General features: G+C 34.3%; 3 protein-coding genes and 3 non-coding genes across 7 annotated transcripts; 1 reads left to right on the forward strand and 5 right to left on the reverse strand.

The window, feature by feature from the left end:
• Positions 1-6,104: 6,104 nt before the first annotated feature.
• On the reverse strand, positions 6,105-7,396 carry LOC113710573 (membrane protein PM19L). Its single transcript, XM_027233659.2, has 4 exons — positions 7,079-7,396; positions 6,731-6,950; positions 6,484-6,529; positions 6,105-6,394 (listed from the first exon to the last, which is right to left on the reverse strand). The coding sequence occupies exons 1-4, from the start codon at positions 7,203-7,205 to the stop codon at positions 6,302-6,304; spliced, it is 486 nt and encodes a 161-aa protein (XP_027089460.1). The 5' UTR covers positions 7,206-7,396; the 3' UTR covers positions 6,105-6,301.
• Positions 7,397-9,139: 1,743 nt separating this feature from the next.
• Positions 9,140-11,945, forward strand: LOC113709660 (pentatricopeptide repeat-containing protein At5g46460, mitochondrial-like). 2 transcript variants are annotated; one of them, XM_072066561.1, is made up of 2 exons: positions 9,140-11,242; positions 11,329-11,945. In XM_072066561.1, the coding sequence occupies exons 1-2, from the start codon at positions 9,209-9,211 to the stop codon at positions 11,344-11,346; spliced, it is 2,052 nt and encodes a 683-aa protein (XP_071922662.1). In that variant the 5' UTR covers positions 9,140-9,208; the 3' UTR covers positions 11,347-11,945. The 2 variants fall into 2 exon arrangements, with proteins under 2 accessions (XP_071922662.1, XP_027088284.1); XM_027232483.2 differs by having other exon boundaries at positions 9,140-10,466; positions 10,539-11,945.
• A 4,522-nt stretch (positions 11,946-16,467) lies between these two features.
• LOC113710738 (large ribosomal subunit protein eL32z) lies at positions 16,468-18,940 on the reverse strand. The gene is made up of 4 exons (XM_027233856.2): positions 18,801-18,940; positions 18,556-18,680; positions 16,932-17,113; positions 16,468-16,797 (listed from the first exon to the last, which is right to left on the reverse strand). Exons 2-4 carry the CDS (start codon positions 18,643-18,645, stop codon positions 16,668-16,670), a joined length of 402 nt encoding a protein of 133 aa, XP_027089657.1. The 5' UTR covers positions 18,646-18,680; positions 18,801-18,940; the 3' UTR covers positions 16,468-16,667.
• Positions 17,683-17,767, reverse strand: LOC113710767 (small nucleolar RNA Z196/R39/R59 family). The gene has a single exon (XR_003452953.1). It is a non-coding gene; the product is annotated as a small nucleolar RNA Z196/R39/R59 family (small nucleolar RNA).
• Positions 17,974-18,053, reverse strand: LOC113710766 (small nucleolar RNA Z195/SNORD33/SNORD32 family). The gene has a single exon (XR_003452952.1). It is a non-coding gene; the product is annotated as a small nucleolar RNA Z195/SNORD33/SNORD32 family (small nucleolar RNA).
• Positions 18,161-18,244, reverse strand: LOC113710777 (small nucleolar RNA U31b). Its single transcript, XR_003452962.1, has one exon. It is a non-coding gene; the product is annotated as a small nucleolar RNA U31b (small nucleolar RNA).
• Positions 18,941-19,803: the final 863 nt, after the last annotated feature.

Raw genomic sequence — 19,803 nt, forward strand, 5'->3', positions numbered from 1 at the left:
GACAGGCGTCGGCGCCGCCGTGGCTGTCGGAGCTTCAGTTGGCCGGACAAGCAAACCCAGAAACTACAGAAGAAAGCTTTGGGCAGGATGCATGAATTTTCTGAAAATTTCATTTTTGATCCCCCAATTTTTACCTAATTTCACTATGGCTCAAAAACTTCTGCAAATAATCAATTCTGCCCCTTTAAATTTAAATTTTCTTTGGCATTTTTTAATATGATTTTTTTTACAGATTATTTATGAATTTTAGGATGAAATTTAAGATTTAATAATTTTGATAGATTTATTATTTTGATTGGGTTTGGTAAAATAGTTGGAGGTTTGGGTTGAGGTTTGTTAGATGGGTTTTATATAAAAATCTGAGCTATTTTGTTTGGGTTTTATAAATGGGTTTTAGTTTATTTTATTGGGATTTACGGCTTGGGTTAGGAGGCTAGAGCCCATGCATTTGTCATTGGACTGGTGTTTTGGATAAAACTACGGGCTAGCCTGTGTATTTTTCCTTAGACTTTTGTGTGGACCTGATGGCCTTTGGCCCAAATAATAAATAAGAGTGGCCCAATGGCCGATTTGGCTAAGAATCTGGTTACCAAATTATATTTCAGTCCCTTGATTTTTGAATAATTTTATTGTGGTCCTAAATACTTTAGGTTTCTTTCAATTAGGTCTCTAATTTAATTGCAAATAGGTCCCTAAATTTTATTTTTCTTTAATTTTGACCTCGGATCTTTGTGATAATTTAATTTGATCCCTAAAACTTTGTTAACTTTTGCAATTAGGTCCCTAACAGATTTGATTTCTTAAATAGAAGTTGCTTTTCCTTTTTAATTATGCATTATATTCCATTTGAATGTTTCAGTTGATTGATTTCATGTTTATTTCCATTTTTAATGATTTATTTGTTGATTAAATGGGTGCCTTGATGATTTTTGTTAATTTTGGAGTTAAATAGGGCAAATCCAAACTTAATTAGCTACTACTTCAATGGGAGGTATTTTCTTTCATAATTTAAAATTTTTTCTGTGATCCTACATGTTTTATTTGTAATTGCATGGCTTAAGTGTTTTATTTATTTATTTACTTGTTATATTTTAAGTTCTACAAATTTATTTTTTGATGATTATTTAAAAGGCAATTGAATGCCAAATTGTAATAGTTAGGTCTCTATCTGCTCTTATTTGCTTTGTGTGTTTGCATACTTGTATGTTTACGTGTTTACTAGTTTTCTTAGGGGCTTTGCATTTATATATCATGTGTTACGTGCTACGTGCTCTTATGTGTTTATTTATTTTAATTTATGCCTTATTTATCGTATTATGTGTTAAGAATGCATGACGTCACTACACTAGTCCAATGCTAGTTGTGGTTTCTCCCTCTATTTACTTGCTAGTCCAATGCTAGTAAAGATTTTTTTTAGAAATGGGCTAGTCCAACGCGAGACCCGTAGATGGTTCATGCATTAGATTCATCTTTTGTATGATATCCATTACATTTTCATGTATATTTTTATTTTAAGATTTTTCTCATTTGCATGATATTTCCTATTATATTATCCCCTACCCTCTATATGTGTTAATCATATCATTTAGAATTGTATCTCATTTCAGCTATTTCATTTGCTTGCTCATGTTAGGAGAATTATTCTTTGAACATGGGAAATGGGTGATTATAATTCTTTAGTTTAAATACCCATTAATCCCTGTATAAGAAAATTAGGTCACGAGATTTTGTCTCCCGTATCTATTATGTTGCTTTTCTATTCTTTGCGCACTTATATCTAGATATATAATTTAAGTTTCTTTTCTTTTCTTTGAATTCAATTTATGCATGCTCGTGACCCCTTCAAGGAATTATTTGGGCTTCGCTATCAATGCGATTGGTATCAATTAAACCCTTGAATGGATATTTTGTCCCTTTCGATATTTTATAAATTTAGATTTGCATTCATGTAGAAAACATCCAAATGTGATAGAATTAAGAGCTAGATTAGGAAAATTTTGACTAAATCTCGCAACTAACTTAGACTAAGTTGAAAGGATGCCTTAAGTTTGAGTTAATCAAATCTTTGCCTTCCCTTTCTTCGACTGTGACTTCCGAACCTATTTTCTCTTGTTTTTCAAAGACCTGTAGTTGTCGAAAGGAGTTTTATTTTATTTTATTTTTGTTAAAAAATATTTTTTGGGGTGACTTGGTACACTCAAACTCAATACCAAGTGGCGACTCCTATTTTCTTTAAAATCCTTTTGACTAAATTTTTGGATCCAAACTGTCGCATTTTTTAAAGTCTCATTTTAGGTCCCTTTTCACATATTCTTTTCACTTATTTTAAATAAAACCAAATCTTTTGTAATAATATTTTTTTTCCATCGCGAAAAATAGGGCGCAACAACTTGGCGACTCTACTGGGGACGCTAGAGAGTCCAAGCACTTGGTTTAGTTGTTTTTTTATCTTTCTAACCCTTTCATTTATCATATTTGAATGTTTTAGGTTGCATTTTTCTTTTTTTCAGAATGTTTTACATTTCACACTAGTATTCGTTCCTCATTTTTTGTGTATGTGATAAATGGTTTATCTATTTACTTTTGTTTATTTACTTATTTATATCGCACTTAGCATTTGGGGATGGGGAGCGACATTACCATAGAGCCTTCATGCATGTTTAAGGGTATTACTCCTTCCCCTCAAATGAGCACTTCATACGTGCATACGTTATTATTTTTAACCTTTTATCTTATTTTCTTTTAGTGGTTATCACACCACTCCTCCCTGTTAGGATTAGGATCGATCCACTTGAACATGTGACCGTGGCACGACATGCACGTAGTAATGTCAAAGGGGTCACTCGAGCCACCCACTAAAAACTTTGGAATTGAGGACCCTTCGCCCTTTTGTCTGAAGGTTTGGGAATCTGAAACTTTATCGAGTTTAGATGCATTAGTGAGCCCAACCTCATGCATCCATTTAGAAATCACCTAAGATAGAGCTTTCATATACCCTATCAAGAACACTAGACACAAGGGGAGGGATTTTACCCCCTCTCTTTTTCTTTTTTATCTTATATTTATGTATTATTTTGTTGATCCAATCTGTTATGTGTTGTTTATTAAACTAACCATTGTTTTATTTTCTTATATTGCATTCATAAGCCCTAGAAACAAGAGTCCTGGAGGGCAGACCACCTTTTGTAAATAGTACGTTTAAATTTCAGTTTATCGCGTTAATACTATGTATATATATATATAAGTAGGGATATTTATGTAATTTCGTATGACTTGCGAGCAGTTCGCGAGCCGCTCGAGCTTTCGTACAGATGGCTCAAACTCGACTCGTGTTATAAACAAGCCACTCGAGCTCGTCGAATGTTGACCAACCTCGCGAGCAGCTCGATTCGTTTGCATCCTATGAGTGACAAAGCAATTCTTGCTTAAATTCTTGACCGGAAACCTGCTTCTGCAACCCTTTGTTCATCTCGTCATCATCAGGGCCAAGTGATTGAGAAGGTATTTTCTGGATGACGTTTTTGGTTCTTGAGCGATACTTCTTTCTTGACTCTCGTCTCGTCATGATCTCCTTAATTAATAGGTCGTGTTTATTGAGCTTTGGAAGATATGATCACGAACCATAATCTGACAAATTTGCTTAGAATTGAGGTGAATAAATTGAAAGTTTTTTTTTTCTTTCCTTTTTCTGATGAAGACGAATTTGGAAAGAATTCTTGCAATGCTATCTTTCCTAATGATTGGCCAATTTTGTTGTACTTCAAAATTACTGACTGGCTTTGGATAAGTGTAAATCTCCAGTACCTAATCTTCATTCATTTATAATTTGATTATTACCATACATCGGTTAAATAAGAATCGCATGAGAAGTTGGTCTTTGATCAATGAAGTATTGCCAATTGCACAAATAAAGCCCCCCCCCCCCCCCCCCCCCCTAAAAAAAATCTTATTTAAATTATATATAATGTAGAATTAGTGAGTACCACAATCTTATTTGTAGCATTTTTATTAGTCAAGATAAAATTTGTTGATTGATTCCTATATTTCGCTTATTTACAAATCAGGGCTCAATGTTGTCATTCATAGCATCTAACAAAAATTTTGGGGTGTTGTAGGGTGGGGAGGATTTGAGAGCATATGGATTATATTATGTACTTCAGTTTTACTGGGTAGCTTTAAATAAGCAATAAATCTTCACTAATCAATCTTTCTATGTTGATTGATTATCGAATATCTTTACTTGTAGTTTGTGTACATGCACACTTATTTACAATTCCTTCTTCAAATTAATTAAATTCTCACATCTATTCAAGAATTATGCAATAGCTACTCGTTAAAAAGTTATTAGATCTATTTCAAACTAACATAGATGTCACTTTATAAGAAAAAATTTGTAATCCGACAAATATGGTAGCATTAACCATTAAGGCTTCCATTGTTCGACTAACAAAATCCACATGACTAAATTGAGAATTTTCTATAATTGATTAAATAGCACAAATTTTCACCAAATTAATATGTTCACCAAATTTCTTCTTTTTTTAGGATTCATTTGGTTTATGGGATGACACGAGATTGAATTATTAATCCTATGATATCCCATGTTTGATTGCATTTTATATATGAGATAATACATTTCACCTAACTAAATCAATCCCCCATATGGGAAATAAAATAATCTCATTGGGTGAAAAGTGATAAGAGTTATCTCAGGATAAACAAGAGGTAAGATGATAATGATTTGGAGTTATATGCCCCCACTAATAGAATAATACTTTATTCAAATCCCCTCTTTCCCTTCTACGCTTCTTAAATTCAATCCTTTCCCTTCTATACCAAAAAAAGAAAAAAGGAAGACTCCAAACTATAGTGGAGGGAAAGAAAGAGGTGGGCTTGAGAGTTGAACCTCAAGGCCACAAATAGATGTTACATTTTGATCTTGTTAGATTCCTCTTCTATTTTTGGTTTTCTGGACAACAATATGCCTTCTAAAGGTGTTATGGTTAGACAAGTCTCAAGTAAAATCATTATTATTGGCCAGATAGTCATTGTAATTTTGTACATAAACTTAATCACAACTAAGGGGAGAGGAGTAGGGTGGCCTTGAGCTTCCAATCCCAGACTCATCTAGTTAATGTTTTTACCCAGTTGAAGTAGATCTTTGAGACACTAATACGCTTTCTAAAGGTGTTAGAGCTTGATAATCTAAAGGAAATTCATAATTATAATTTTTCCATGTAAACTTAACCACAACTAATTAATCCAATAGATATACATGTTGGTTTTATTCCCATACTTATTCAAACATGCTAATCATCTGATCATGACTGTGAATAATTTTACCCTCTTTTAACATTAATTTCGGCAGAAATAAATGTAAGATTCTTTATTCTGATTAGAATCATGACGCGTTTTCCAAATCTTAGGTACTCCTAAGTGGTAGGCGACTTGCAACTTTAGTCCAGTGGATAATGTTTCACAATTCGATCAAAGCAATTCCGAAATTTTCAGAGTTTTCACTACATCTAGGCCATCCAAATTTTGCCTATGCAAAACCTGGCAAATTACTCTAATCCAATTAAAATGACTTTTTGTTTGGACAGCTGATTATTTTCCCAAATATATTTGTTTATATCATCATTACAATTTTCAATACACCTTTTTATCTCACATACATCACATCACAAAAAGTACTACAGTAAAAATATCTCAAATAACTTACAATCCAAACAAATCGTAAATTATAGTTTATATTTTCATTCATTGGATAATCTTGTTTAACGTTTAGTTGTTTGGATGTAGACAAATAGACGAGTAAATGAAGAAAAATCCAAATCAAGAATTATTTAATTTTAACTTTGATCTGTTCACAACATTGTTTAAATGTCATGATGGCTTATCATACTACTTCATTGAGGTGGTTTTTGATCTTGAATATGGCAAGGCAAATTTTTTCCCTTGAATAATGTATATATACGGCATAGATTTTTCATATATTGGCCTATAAAATTTGTTACTGCAGATTTTTAGTGATGTTCTCTTGCTTTTTTTTTTTTTTTTTTTTCAAATTAACTTCTCAGATGCTTATAAGACAGTGAAGCTAATTTAGTATTAAGCAATCATACTTTTTTTCATCCACAATATATGTATCAAACAAATTGAATCAAATCCGCAGGGCTTATGAAAGAAACTGCCAGTCTTGAGGCTAAATTTGTACAAACAAATTGATTAAAAAATTTTCAAAAAAAAAAAAATTCAAACACCAAAACACGCAGATCACACACTGGAACAGGGGTTTTGATTAGACTCGTCTTCTTGTTGACGCAGCATGAATGGCAGCAATGTACAAGAGTTGAGTGGCTGAGAGAATGATCAAGAATGCTTCCATAGTTCTCTGAGAAAGAAAGAAATTTATTTTCGACATGAATTTCGTTCCATTTCCAAATTTTACCAAAAGAAATATAATGCATGTGGAATACTAACCAGACGGGCATTCCTGATGCGTAGTTCAATCTCTTTACAAGCAACGCTGGAAAAATCGATGCATTTATTTTCATGTCAGTGAATGGTCCAAAAACGTGGAATTCTATGATATTTCTATTTTTCAATCAACTATCCTAATGAAGATATGCTTTTATTTATTAAAAAAAAAGAAAATTGAAAGAAATGAATATTTCAAATTTGATCACCCCCTAGCAGTGAAATGTACTACTGTGGTTAAAGAAATTACCCCATGGCCAGAAGCGTTAGACTCCAGGCAATTGTGGCAGCAGAAGCAGCAGCGGGCAAGCTATCAATGTCCCAGAAACGAAGATGGTTTACTCCAGTTATGATAGATGCTACTCCTACAACACCAGCAATCAAGGAAAACAGCACAAGAAATCCAGTGGCTGCATTTCCCATGGGGAAGTATATAGGTGAAAAGTGGGCTGGTAAGTCAAATCCGGCACCTGCAAAAATAATCCTCCGTAGAATTCATTACCATATATCCAAAAAGAATTTTACCAAAAAAAAATTCCATAAATTTTTGTTTTTAGTATCACTACTATAAATAAGGTAAATTCGGATGTATACTAACCAATGACGAAACCATGATCAATGGCTCTATTCAAAGACCAGCCACCAATGCCCAAAATTATGACGTACATGCAGAAATTAAGAGCTAGTAGGAGTCCGGCGACAGGTCTCATTGCCTCAACAGCCATTCTGGAAAAATGGCTATCTGAGCTAGTCTGGTGCTGGGGGCAGAAAATTGTATTTTTCTACAAAGTTCTTTACACCTACATGTGTTTCTTGCAAGTTCTTGGGGTCTTATAAGTGGTTAATGTCTTAGAAGAACTTGGTTCCTTTCTTCTAAGGCTGAATTGCAAAAAAGGGCTTTCGTGGGGTTGTAAAGGAAATGCTTCATGCTCAAGGAAAGGAACCTAAGTTCCGATCCCTTGTTTGATCAGGGACTTTTAGTTTGGTCTTATTAATTCTATCTGTGAGGAAAACTTTATTCTCTCCATCCCCTTTTGCAATCTTTAATGAATACATTAGGTGGCTCAAAAATTTTAAAATGCAAAAGTTTAAGTTTGTCAGGATTGAAAATTATTAACACCAGGGATTCGGTATATTTTGTATTCCCCAAAAGGAGTAAAGAAATGCTAGTAAGCAAAGAATATTCCTAGTGCTTAACCTTTGAAATTGGATAATTGATACTTTCCATGTGTCTTCAAACTGTCAAAAGCAAGAACTCAAGCACTTAAAGAACAGATTTAATGAGCAATCATTGAGTGTATGTGCCTATATGTATATGTATATATGCCTGAAGAAAATTAACTGTTTTGAACCTGTAAAAAGCAATCACTTGTAATCATTTTTCCATAGTCCACCAAAAGATTTGAATACATGTGCAGCACAATATTCAGATTGAAGAGAAAAAATGATTCCCCGTCGAATGGAATGCAATGCAATGAAAATCTAAGGACAAATCTCATAATTCTTGAGTCAGAGTCTAATGATTTTGGGGATTACATAGTTGTGAAAGAAATAGGTGTTAAGCATCTCTTTGCAATTGACAAAAACAAATTATAAATTAAGTTATATGGTCATGAATCATATTAACCAAATTACACGCTGTGGTATGTTAAGTCATGCATGAATTAAGAATAGGAAAATTCTAAGTTACTGACATTTGTGGTCGAAGTGTATAATATCAATTTGATTTTGGGGAATAAACTATTACTGCCCCTAAAGTTTGGGGGATCATGTGTCCTTGAATATAAGGAGCAAAATTTGCATTTTATTATACACAGTTTTAAACACCGTTTAAAAGAAAACCCCAAAAACATTGAGTTTGTTTGGATAAGAATTTATTTGGATGATTTATTTGATCCAGTTACTGTAGCACTTTTTATGATGTGATGTATGTGAGATAAAAAGGTGATTGGGAAGATAAAAAGGTGATTGGGATTTGTGAGAATAAATTTTGCAAACCAAATACTCTCTATCCAAACAAACTCATTGAAATTCAAGAGGGAAAGTATACATTTTATTTTGGTTCAGGGGAAAAAGTATTATTACCCTAAAGTTTGGTGCTAAAAGGTTTTTTAGTTATTTATTACCCCAAAGTTTAGATGCATCTCTTTCGAACATTATTCTTGATGTGCACTGTAGTACCTACATCCCACTAACCCATTCTTTAGCAATTAAATTTGTGAGAATTTGAAATTTGGGGTTGGTTCTATCAAAATAGGCAAACTTTTGGGTAGACCCGATCTATATAGATTTTGTAATCTAAATTTTGCCACATTATCTCGCCAACTCAAGAATTGATGGTATGATAAAATTTGGATTACATGATCTACAAGACCAGATCTACCTAAGTTTTTGCCATCAAAATAAGTTAAGAGGTTGAGAGACTAACTGATAATAGTGAAAATATATGTAGGTTAAGTTGAAAAAAAAATTAAAAGAAGATGCACTTTATTGTTTCCCTTTCTCTCTCTAGGATTATCTTGCAATCCTCTTCTTCCTCGAGGTGAAAATCAAGAAATTCAATAATGTAAAATAGGCAGGGGAAAAAAGAAGCATAGGCAAAATTAAAGGATTAAATATGTAAAATGCAATTTGTAGTCCCCCGAAGACACAAGTCATAGCGGGCCTAGTTGCTGTTTTTTACCATAATCTAATGTTAACTATCTAACGGCTAAGCCAATGAATCGATATGCTGTTTCTTCGCGCCTTATTTCAAAAGTTAAACTATATGTCAAGATCATCAACCATCCAAAGAAATTTTGTCCCAATTCTTCTCATAAAGCCCTTCAAATCTTTGTTGCGCTTTGCAAAATACTCTACATTAAGTGCTCCCAGTTGTAATTCAGTCCTGCATTATCGCATAAAAAACGGAAAACTCGATGAAGCAAGAGCAATTTTTGATAAAATTATAACACCAGATGTGTACTTATGCACTAGGATGTTATCTGGGTATTTGGAAAATCGTAGATTCGATGAAGCATTGGAACTGTTTGATGAAATCCCTGTGAAAGACATAGTAACATGGAATTTAATGATGAAGGGGTGTTTCGATTGTGGGGAAGTTGAGATGGGTTTGACACTGTTTGATGCAATGCCTGAGAGGAATGTGATTTCCTGGACTACTTCGATGAGCGGATTGTTAAAAGTTGGACTAGTTGAAGAGGCTGAGAGGTTGTTTTTGGGGATGCCTGTGAGGGATGTAGCAGCATGGAATGCAATGATCTATGGGTATTTTGCAAATGGAAGAGTGGACGATGCGATGAAGTTATTCAATATGATGCCTTCTAGGAATGTCATATCATGGACCTCGATGATTAGTGGGCTTGATCAGCATGGGAGGACTGATGAGGCTCTGTTGATGTTTGCAAAGATGGTGGGGTTTGGGATTGTGCCCTCTTCCAGTACTTTTTCCAGCGTAATTACAGCTTGTGCAAATATGTTAGACTTATATCTAGGTGTTCAAGTGCATGGGTACATATTGAAGTTGGGATGCCTTTTGGATGCATATGTCAGTGCTTCTCTTGTCACTTTTTATGCTAATTGCAAGAAAATGGATGATTCTCTTAAAGTATTTAATGAGAAGCTGCACATGAATGTAGCTGTATGGACATCCCTTTTGACGGGATATGGTATGAACAGCATGTATGAAGAGGCATTGAATGTTGTGGTGTCCATGTACAGAAATGGGGTTCTTCCAAATCAATCTTCTTTAACAAGTGCTTTAAATTGTTGTTCTGAAATGGAAGATGTTGATCAGGGTAAAGAAATGCATGGTGCAGCAGTCAAGCTTGGATTGAACACTGATGCTTTTGTGGGTAATTCTCTAGCTGTATTGTATTCTAAATGTGGAAATTTAAAGGACGGGATAGTCATATTCAAGGAGATTTCAGACAAAAACATAGTATCATGGAATACCATTATTGTTGGATGCGCACAACACGGATGTGGTAAGTGGGCACTCACCTTTTTTGGCCAAATGGTACGTGCACGAGTGTGCCCTGATGATATTACATTCACAGGTTTGCTCTCAGCTTGTAGCCATAGTGGTATGCTTCAGAAAGGAAGATATTTCTTTGATTATCTACGGCAACACAAAACCATGGAGGTGAAGCTTGAGCACTATGCTTGTATGTTGGATGTACTCTGCCGGTGTGGAGAATTGGAAGAAGCAGAGAATTTGATAAGAAACATGCCCATGAGACCAAATTTGTCAATGTGGCTTTCTCTCCTAAATGGTTGCAGGAAAGATTGTAATTTAGATTTAGCTGAAAGAGTCGCAAAAGATGTTTTCTCTTTAGATCCAGATTGTAGCTCTGCTTATGTATTGTTGTCCAACATGTATGCTTATGCTGGTAGATGGGAGGATGTTGCAAGAACTAGGGTGCAAATGAAAAAAAGGAGAACGATTAAACAGCCTGGATGCAGTTGGGTGACTCAAAAAGGTGTGCGACACATATTTGTGTCTGGTGATAAGTCACATCCTCTGAGCAGCAAAATATATCAAAAGTTAGAGTGGTTAGGGGAAAAGTTGAAGGAGTATGGGTATGTCCCTGATCGAAGGTTGGCTTTACATGATGTGGAGGATGAACAAAAAGAATCAATCTTGTCATATCATAGTGAGAGGCTTGCTATTTGCTTTGCACTCATTGACAGTGAGGAGAGAAGTGCTATAACAGTAATGAAGAATCTACGTGTGTGTGAGGATTGCCACTCTGCCATCAAGGTAATAGCAATAATTGCTAATCGTGAAATCATTCTTCGAGATTCTACTCGCTTTCATCATTTCAGGGATGGGTTATGTTCCTGCAGGGACTACTGGTAGTATGATCAAGACAAGATTAAGCTCCTCTCCATACAAATTACCTCCAGTTCTCCTAAGTATAGGCTTTCATTGTTGTTGACATGTGTACTTTGCCAATATCAATAGCTTATGTGATTTTTGGTTGGCCCTGATAGTTAACTTTGGTTGGGTAGCTGTGGTTAAGGTTGCTTAGTAAAGTCTCCATCTCTCCACGATTATCATATCACTGAAAAGCATATCAAAATCCAATTAGCTGAAGATCAATAGCATCCTTTGACATTTCCATCCTATTTTAATACATAATTGATTGGAAAATGTGGAGGAAGACAGATTGGCTTTTGGCCCTAAACTTTCACGTCTGACTAAAAAGCCAAGGTCACACAGGATAAGAAGAAGAAGACAAAGAAGGAGAAAAATATGTCTCAATTGATTTCACCAATATAACAGGTATATCTCTTATTTGTAGAAAGTTTATTTGTTGTGGGCTTGTAATTCAAATGAAGAAGAAAATAAGATAGAAGAATTTGAGGATAGCAATTCTGCCACAATGTTTTAGTTTGCCAAGAAGTCATTGATTATTTGTTTGAATGAAAAAATAAAGCATCAGAGAGCTCATGTTCGAACTTGATAGCTAGTAATTGCATTAAATTTCATTGTTGGTATAAGATGTTAATCAAACGATTGATCCATTATTTAGTTTTAATCTAGTGTGTGTGTAAAGCAAAGCGGAGGGAAACCATAAAGAAGATAGAGAGATAGGTCATCTTCTTCGATTTACTGTATATACTGCCATTGTCAGGAGTTCTCTTTCTGAAATTGATAGCTGTTTTTTCCCTGGAAAGTAGACTACCATAGATTGATGGTCTCTTTATTTTGATAAGGCATTGCATTTGGAGATTTGAGTTGTTACAATTTTCTTCTATAACTGTTGGAGAATCATAGTATGATTACCACTGATTCATTACGTTTCCCTTCTTTATATTGCCTCTCAAATAGCTTTTGACTTGTTACTGTTACTGAACTTCCAAGATGGAATTTCCTTCTTAAATTGATCACTAATCTTGGTCAATATTTCTTGGATAGTGAGCTTTTTGCGTAATTTATTTTGGTTTGACATCTACAAAGGGAATATCTTCTCTGGCAAAAAATTTTCACTATATGGTTAGTTGACTGATGATTGGAAGACACTCAAGGAGATAGTTTAAAGAGATTAGAAAGAGTAACATAGCTTTAAAGGATCTGATACGTAGATTTCCATTTTCTTGCCTTCTTCTCTTGGCTTTTAAGTTGATCATCTGTACTTTTGATGCATTTTCAAATGAAAAGAACAACATTATGGCCTCGATGATGATATTATATGCAATCGTATTAAATTAAGCTTGGATATCAAGAGAAATAGACTAGAAGAATTTAGAGAAGAAGCATAAGGTATAAGAGACCAGAAGAATTGTCAGAATACCTATAGTGCTCTTCTATTTACTTGTATATCTTGTAACTATTAATTTCTTTAGGTTTATGGAAAGTTCCCCAAAGGAAATGGGGAACAATTACATTGCCATCTGACAGGCTAGCTCATCTTTTCCAACTGAAATCTGGGAGTGGACTTTGACTCGATTCAAAGATGCACATACTTGCTATGAAGCTATGCTGCAGCTGTTAATTTTAGTATTCAAAAATAATACGAAGCAAGAAAATACATGATAGTCCCCGTTCGGATTGCTATTTTCAGGAGTTTTTGCAGAAAAAAAGTACCGTAGCGATTTGATGTATGTGAAATAAAAAGGTAATTAGAAAATGTGTTAATGGAAAACGTAAAAATTTTTCTGTGAAAAATCACAATCCAAACAAATGTAAATGCGTTGTTGGAAAGAAGGCTACAAGTAAAGATTGAGGGATTTTCTGGTGAAGAAACCAAGCAAGGAAACTTGAACGGATCTCCAGTCATATAATCATCCAGCTGTTCCAGCATGGCAGAGATCAGGTTACTTCTTTCGAAGCTAAGCATAACCACCATCTTGTTTCATCATAAATGTCTTGCTTATTGCCATCAAATCTAAACAACGTGCTCGATCTGTTGAACTGGACTTAGCCAATTAATGATGCAAGAGTACAACCCAAAGAAGCTCATCTCTCTACACAAGCTTGGGGTGAGAATTTGTGGGATTTACTAGAAGAAACATTAATGTATATTCAGTAACAGTCACAAAAATGACTTGAAACATCGGAAGTCTTGTAGCTTGTCAGTGTATTTTTCAAACTCGTTGACTAAAAGATCCTTGATCATATTAGTCATATCCCTTGACCCTTTTGACAGAACTATGGATTGAAGAAAGCCTTGAGATTACTGGCATTATTCCTTGGCATGAACAATTATAGGGTAGTGATGTATTTTTGTGAGGGTGCTAATTTCTTTGCATGGGTTTTTTAGACATTTTCCGCAGCGATATGTGAGAAGCTTAAGACGTTCATTTTAGATGAAGATAATGGAATAATCATTGTTGTTCAGTTGGTAAAGGTTGAGTCATATGATCATTTGTGCGTTTGACACTTTTGTAAAAAGTTGCGAAGAAGAAAACATCTTCATCATCCTTATATAAACTGATGACTAATTTTCAGGTGATGTTAACAACTTAATTTACAAGGATGAAACTGGGGCTTGAAAAGAATATTGGTTGAAAGAAAATTTTGCACTCAGACAAAAATGGTTTCTTGTGCGTGAACAACATACGTCTTAAGTAGGTCTGAGCAGCAGTCAGTTAAGTCAGATTTTGAATGGTTCATTGAGGGATTATTTGAAGTTTGATTGGGATTTCATACGATTCTTTAGGTTTACTGTGAATTACAAGCGTAGATAGCCCTAAATTGGAAAATAAAAAAGGAAAAAAATACACTGCAGAGAAAAGAATTTATGTGTTTCTTATGAATTTTCTCAACCATTCTCATTGGAAAACAATCCCTTTTTTGCAATTATTACTAACTTGTAATTAAAAAAATGTACACAAAAACAAAGCAAAAATAGTAAAGAAGACTAAAATCACATGAAAATCTATAAACCAAAAAATAGTGTAAATGTAGAAACACCAATCCTGAGGTCAGCCCAGTAATCAGGAGATGATTCTTAGTGTCTTTCCCCCTATCCGGTTAAAATCAGCAGCATAAAGGCAAAAACAGAAATAAGAACCATAAAAAATGAAAGGTTAAGAATTTTGATAAGAATCAGCAGAAGCTGCATAAAATCAGCAGAATAGAAGCGAAAATTTCACTAAATTTAGTTCAGCTCAGAAACGCTATTGCATCACAGCACCCAAAAAAAATAAAAGAAAAGAAAAAAATGCTGAGACAAAATGGAAAGCAAGAACTAAGACAAAAGCCAAAATGAAATAGAAATTCGTGTCCTATACCGTTTGAGGGAGAAAATTCCCTGAAATATAGAGGATTGACAAGATAAATATTGAAGGAAAGAAGAGGGTTTTTATCAGTGGCAGAGCCTCGTTCGCCCAGATCTTAAGTATTGAATGTATGTTCTTTATTAAGTGAAATATCAGAATATTGAATTGATGTTCTTTATTAAGTAAAATGTTTACATTAATAAGTAGGTGATTAATAAAAATAGTTGATCAGATGATAATAGTAACACGTTATTAACAAATAAAAGGAGAATCAGCTAATACTGAAAAATTCACAATCGTGTAATCCAAATTTAAGTACTTCAGATACATCTAGTACAACATTGTAATATGATTGTACATCAAAAACTTAAAGATGCATAATAACTAGATCACATCGCACACAATACAACTATACCAGCACTCAAGTCGATCGAAACATGTTCTTAAAGAAACCAACTCGTCTTATTAGCTACCCAGCAACACATAAGGTGCAGTCCTAACGGGGTTCAATCCCTTTACAACTTGCACATTTAGTTCAATCCTCAGTGTTGCGTGATAGTCTCCGTGGAGTGTGTTTCTGATTGAGCTTTTCAGATTCTATGGTTCTGCACTAATTTAAGGTGCTTTTTTTTTTCACTTAGGAGTATCTTTTGACCAGACTAATCCCCTAAAATTTTGTAGAGTCTTGCTCTAAAGATACACAACGAAATAAGGTTTTGTAAAACCTTACCCCAAAGATACACATTGAGTTAACACACGGAATTGCCTACGTAATTATCAAACCACGGAACCAATCGAACTACCCATTTAAGGTGCTTGTTCACTTTGCACATTTAGCTCAATCCAGAATGTGTGTGATAGCCTCCAATAGTGTAATTCTGGCCTTCTGGCTGAACGGACTCCGTGGCTCTGCACTAAATTCGGACTCTGTGGTTCTGCACTAAATTCAAGTGCTTGTACGCTAGTTCTCAAACGGTTATATGGTTCAGCACCATTCATACGCTTCATGTGCTTGTTTTATGTTAGCTTTCTAATGATTACACGGTTCTGCAGCAACTCCACATGCATGTTCCATTTGTTAGTTTCCGAATGGTCATATGACTAATTCCAGTCTCCTTGGGCTCCCCCTCCTCCCTAGATTAGGATAGAGTAAGTTATACAAATGTATCGTTACTGACAAAAGAAATATGACTAATTCCAGTCATAAACCATCCACATGCATGTTCCATATGTTAGTTTCCGAATGGTCATATGACTAATTCCAGTCATAAACCATCTTATTCATATTGCGTATGAAATAAATCTCTGTTATTATGTTATCATAAATCTTTGTTATTATGCACCTACCTGATGAGATACTTTCTATATTTGCAGAAAATGTCAATTTTGCCAACATGTAGTGATCAAACCTTGTAATATACAAATCTATTACAAATAGTTACCAATTATTCCTCTTACCTACACAGTATTACGAGTAATACCGAATTCCGTGTTACAGTTAGTTGATATGGTTTGGAAAACATTTCCCGGTGACGCATCAAAAAAGAAAAACATCGAAAAAAATCTGCTTGTTTCACTTTTTCCAGCAACGCTAGGTTTCCATTGCCCGTAGGAACAAGTCCTTGCCATCATCATTCTCGTGTTGCTGAAACACAAACGTCAACATATAACCAGTAACAAAATCTGAAAGTAACTAGGCCCCAGCCACATCCTGCGACTAAACTTACCAAACGGACTTCAGGAAAAATCCCAAGGATATCAACTTAAGAAGACAAAATCACTTTACTACATAAAAATAAATGCACTAACCATATTGTATATCTGTATGCATGAGACATTATAGAACGCTCTAAACCATCTCATCTGTCAAAATTACAATGTTACTAACAAGGGATAGCGTAAACAAAAAGGCATGATAATCAAAATGAACCAAGTTCAGCGCATGAAAGCCAAAAAGCTCATTCATCCTCCTGGCTCCGCAGCCTAGCAAGCTTGTTAGTAACAACAACATCTAGCTGAGCTGCACGCTCCACTATCTCTTTTCTCTTCTTTGTGGACACGTTGTGTGCAATCTCAGCACAGTAAGTCCTGGGTAACATAAACAATAGATGTTCAGAAGACAAACCATCAAGATGAACCAAACTCCATACAAAAATATAAGTCCAAAGTTCCAAGTATAGAAAAATAAGAGACAGTTTGACTTAGGTTGAATGCATTATTACCTGTTGTGCATCATCAATAACTCAAGCTCACTGACATTGTGCACAACAAACTTCTTAAAACCATTGGGAAGATAATGGCGAGTCTTCTTATCAGATCCATACCCAATATTGGGCATCAAAGTGCATCCCTTGAACTTTCTCCTGACCCGAGAGTCAATACCCTTAGGCCTGCGCCAATTGGTCTGTCATAGAACAATAGTTCATGATCAGCAAGCAGTGCTCTAGAGTGAAACATTGCAAAAACATGTAAAACTGCAGTATGTGTTTTATTTTTGGAAATTGAGGGGCAAGAGATGACGTGCATTAGTTTAAGAGACAACAATTCTGCTTCTACCTTCCACCCAAATCCCAAAGGTTACAGTCAACACAATGGCGTCTACTTAAAGGTTAAAACAGGATTTTCGATATGCAAGTTCATACCACATTAAAAAAGAAGCCATAATAATTTCTCCCAGTTACTAATTCAACAAAATAAACATCTTGAATATAATAACTAGCATCACTAAAACACATCATGATATGTGAAGATGTAAGCAGGGATATAGTAACAGAAAGCTTATCATGTTTGAAGCTAACTGTGTCGCAAGACCTGTTTTCTAGATTAATTTCTGCCCTCAAAACGAAACATCCAGCAACCAATAAAAGTCTGGACATTAGATACCACGGGCAAACATCCCAATTTGGGAATGCAACAGTTGATACAAGTACACATAGAATTCAAAAAATGAAAATAAAAAAAAATAACCTTAAACGCAATCTCAGCCGAAAGATGGTGAAAATGTTTGTGATAATCACAGTTAAATCAGTAATACTAATGACCGTCATCATAGATTGCGTAGAATCACATAATAAAAAAAAACGGATAATAGAATGGATAATTGGACTTTTTGACAGAAATAACATGCCCTAATTCTTTTGCTGGCCAATATCACATTAGCTAGCTGGTTACCATCCAAAAGTCATCATTAGAATAACTAAACCTCCCCAAAACGCACCAAAAAAAGGTAACTCTAGAAATGACATCACAAAATGAGATATACAACAGAGATCAGATGGTAGTGCATGTATGATAATTCATCATTCAGAATGCAGAATAGGTGGATAAGCATCATCACACCTCGTTGCATATCTCCATCAAGCAAATTTCATTGCAATATGAGACCCTATTAAAAATAACCCAAAGACCAAATTTGACAATTTAAAAAAATGTAAATAATTATACAGAAAAGGAATCAGATATAGAATATGTCAATCACCAATTTGCATCTCAAGATGCAAGTAAGACTGGGGCGACAATATACATCATCATATTCCTCAATACCTCCAAATAATTCAAACTACTACCAATCACAACAGAAAAATAATATACCCTCTTACTAATTACAAAAAACACAAAACTAAAAACACAAAACAAAATCTGAACCTAATATCGAAGATTCCAACTTAGTTCCTCTACATTTCTTATTATTTTCTTTAAAGCTTCCACAATCATTTTCCCATTTCGCAAACAAAACACTAAAATAAACATCAATCTGCAAATGCCTTAAATAGTGTGTTTCCTAAATTGTAAAAAAAAAATTAAATTAAAAAGCACAATTTTTTCAAGTGAATCACGGTGATATACCTTGACGGAGATTTTTCGGTCGCTCTGGGGTCGCTTGAACTTCTTGACCCTCTTCTTCACTATCTTCTTCGAAAGCAAAGGTACCGCCATCGCTGCTGATTCTTCTTACCTTTTCCCGCCTTAACCTGCACATTCCACACACAAATCACAATCAGCAATCTATCTATAAGCGTCTGTAAAGAACAGCGCAGCGCGGGGAAGAATAAGAAAAAAGCGGCAGCGGCCGCCGAAGATTGAGGGCTTACTGTGGATTAGGGTTCTGCGGAGCCGCCCAGGTTTGGAATGGAAAGGGTTGTTTGAGGCTTATATAATAGCCAGGTAGGCTTGGTCGCAGCTAGGGTTTTGGGGGATTATTAAGTTGAAAAAAGTTTAGTATGGATGATCTACGGTTAGGAAATGAGGTCTAGTTAAAGAGCGGCGGAGATTTTAGTACACTATTTTCTACAGTTTTTTTTTTTCCGAAGAAATCACGCTTCCAAGTTTTAAAACTCCAAGTAACCGGAAGTCGAGCAAGTTGTTGCAAAAGCCATATTTTGGTACAGTTAATCAAGACAAGTATTAAAATAGAAAGGAACAAATTTTTATTGGAAAATTTTTATTGCAAATTTGATTCTCAATGTTTCAGTTAAAATAAATTTAGTTCCCAAAATTTGTGATTTTAGGCAAACTTAGGACAAATAACAAAAATAGAATAATGACTAACCGTCAACATCGTCAATGCAATATTTTGATTTTCAATCATAAAGCTTCCCTAATTTATAAATAGTGGTATTAAGGGTTTTAGGATGTGTTGAGATGCAAATTAGAATGTAAATAGTATTCAATGGATAATAAAAATTCTAGTCTGTCAAACTTCTTTTTCTTCTTTTTTCCATTTTTATTTCATTTATTCATGCTAATAATATATCATATTTTTCCTTTTATATAGTTAGTCTCAAATTTATATTATATATATATATATATTATTTCTCACTATTAATAATTAATTGATAATGAATTTTATTATTTTTATTTATAATGATAATTAAAAACTTAATTAAATATCACTTTAAAGTATAAGGAATACATACTTTTTTTAAATTAAGTTGATCTTTTTTTTTTTTGCATTTTAATTTGTTATCAATTGAGTTTGAAATTAAGTTGGCATTTTATACATATTATATGCACCACTAAATGATTATCAATAGACATAGATATTAAAATAAATACTTTAAAACTACAATAGTGGAACATTAGTTTTCTAATTAG

This window comes from Coffea arabica, chromosome 9e (genome assembly GCF_036785885.1).
Source record: "Coffea arabica cultivar ET-39 chromosome 9e, Coffea Arabica ET-39 HiFi, whole genome shotgun sequence".
NCBI classification, from domain to species: Eukaryota; Viridiplantae; Streptophyta; class Magnoliopsida; order Gentianales; family Rubiaceae; genus Coffea; species Coffea arabica.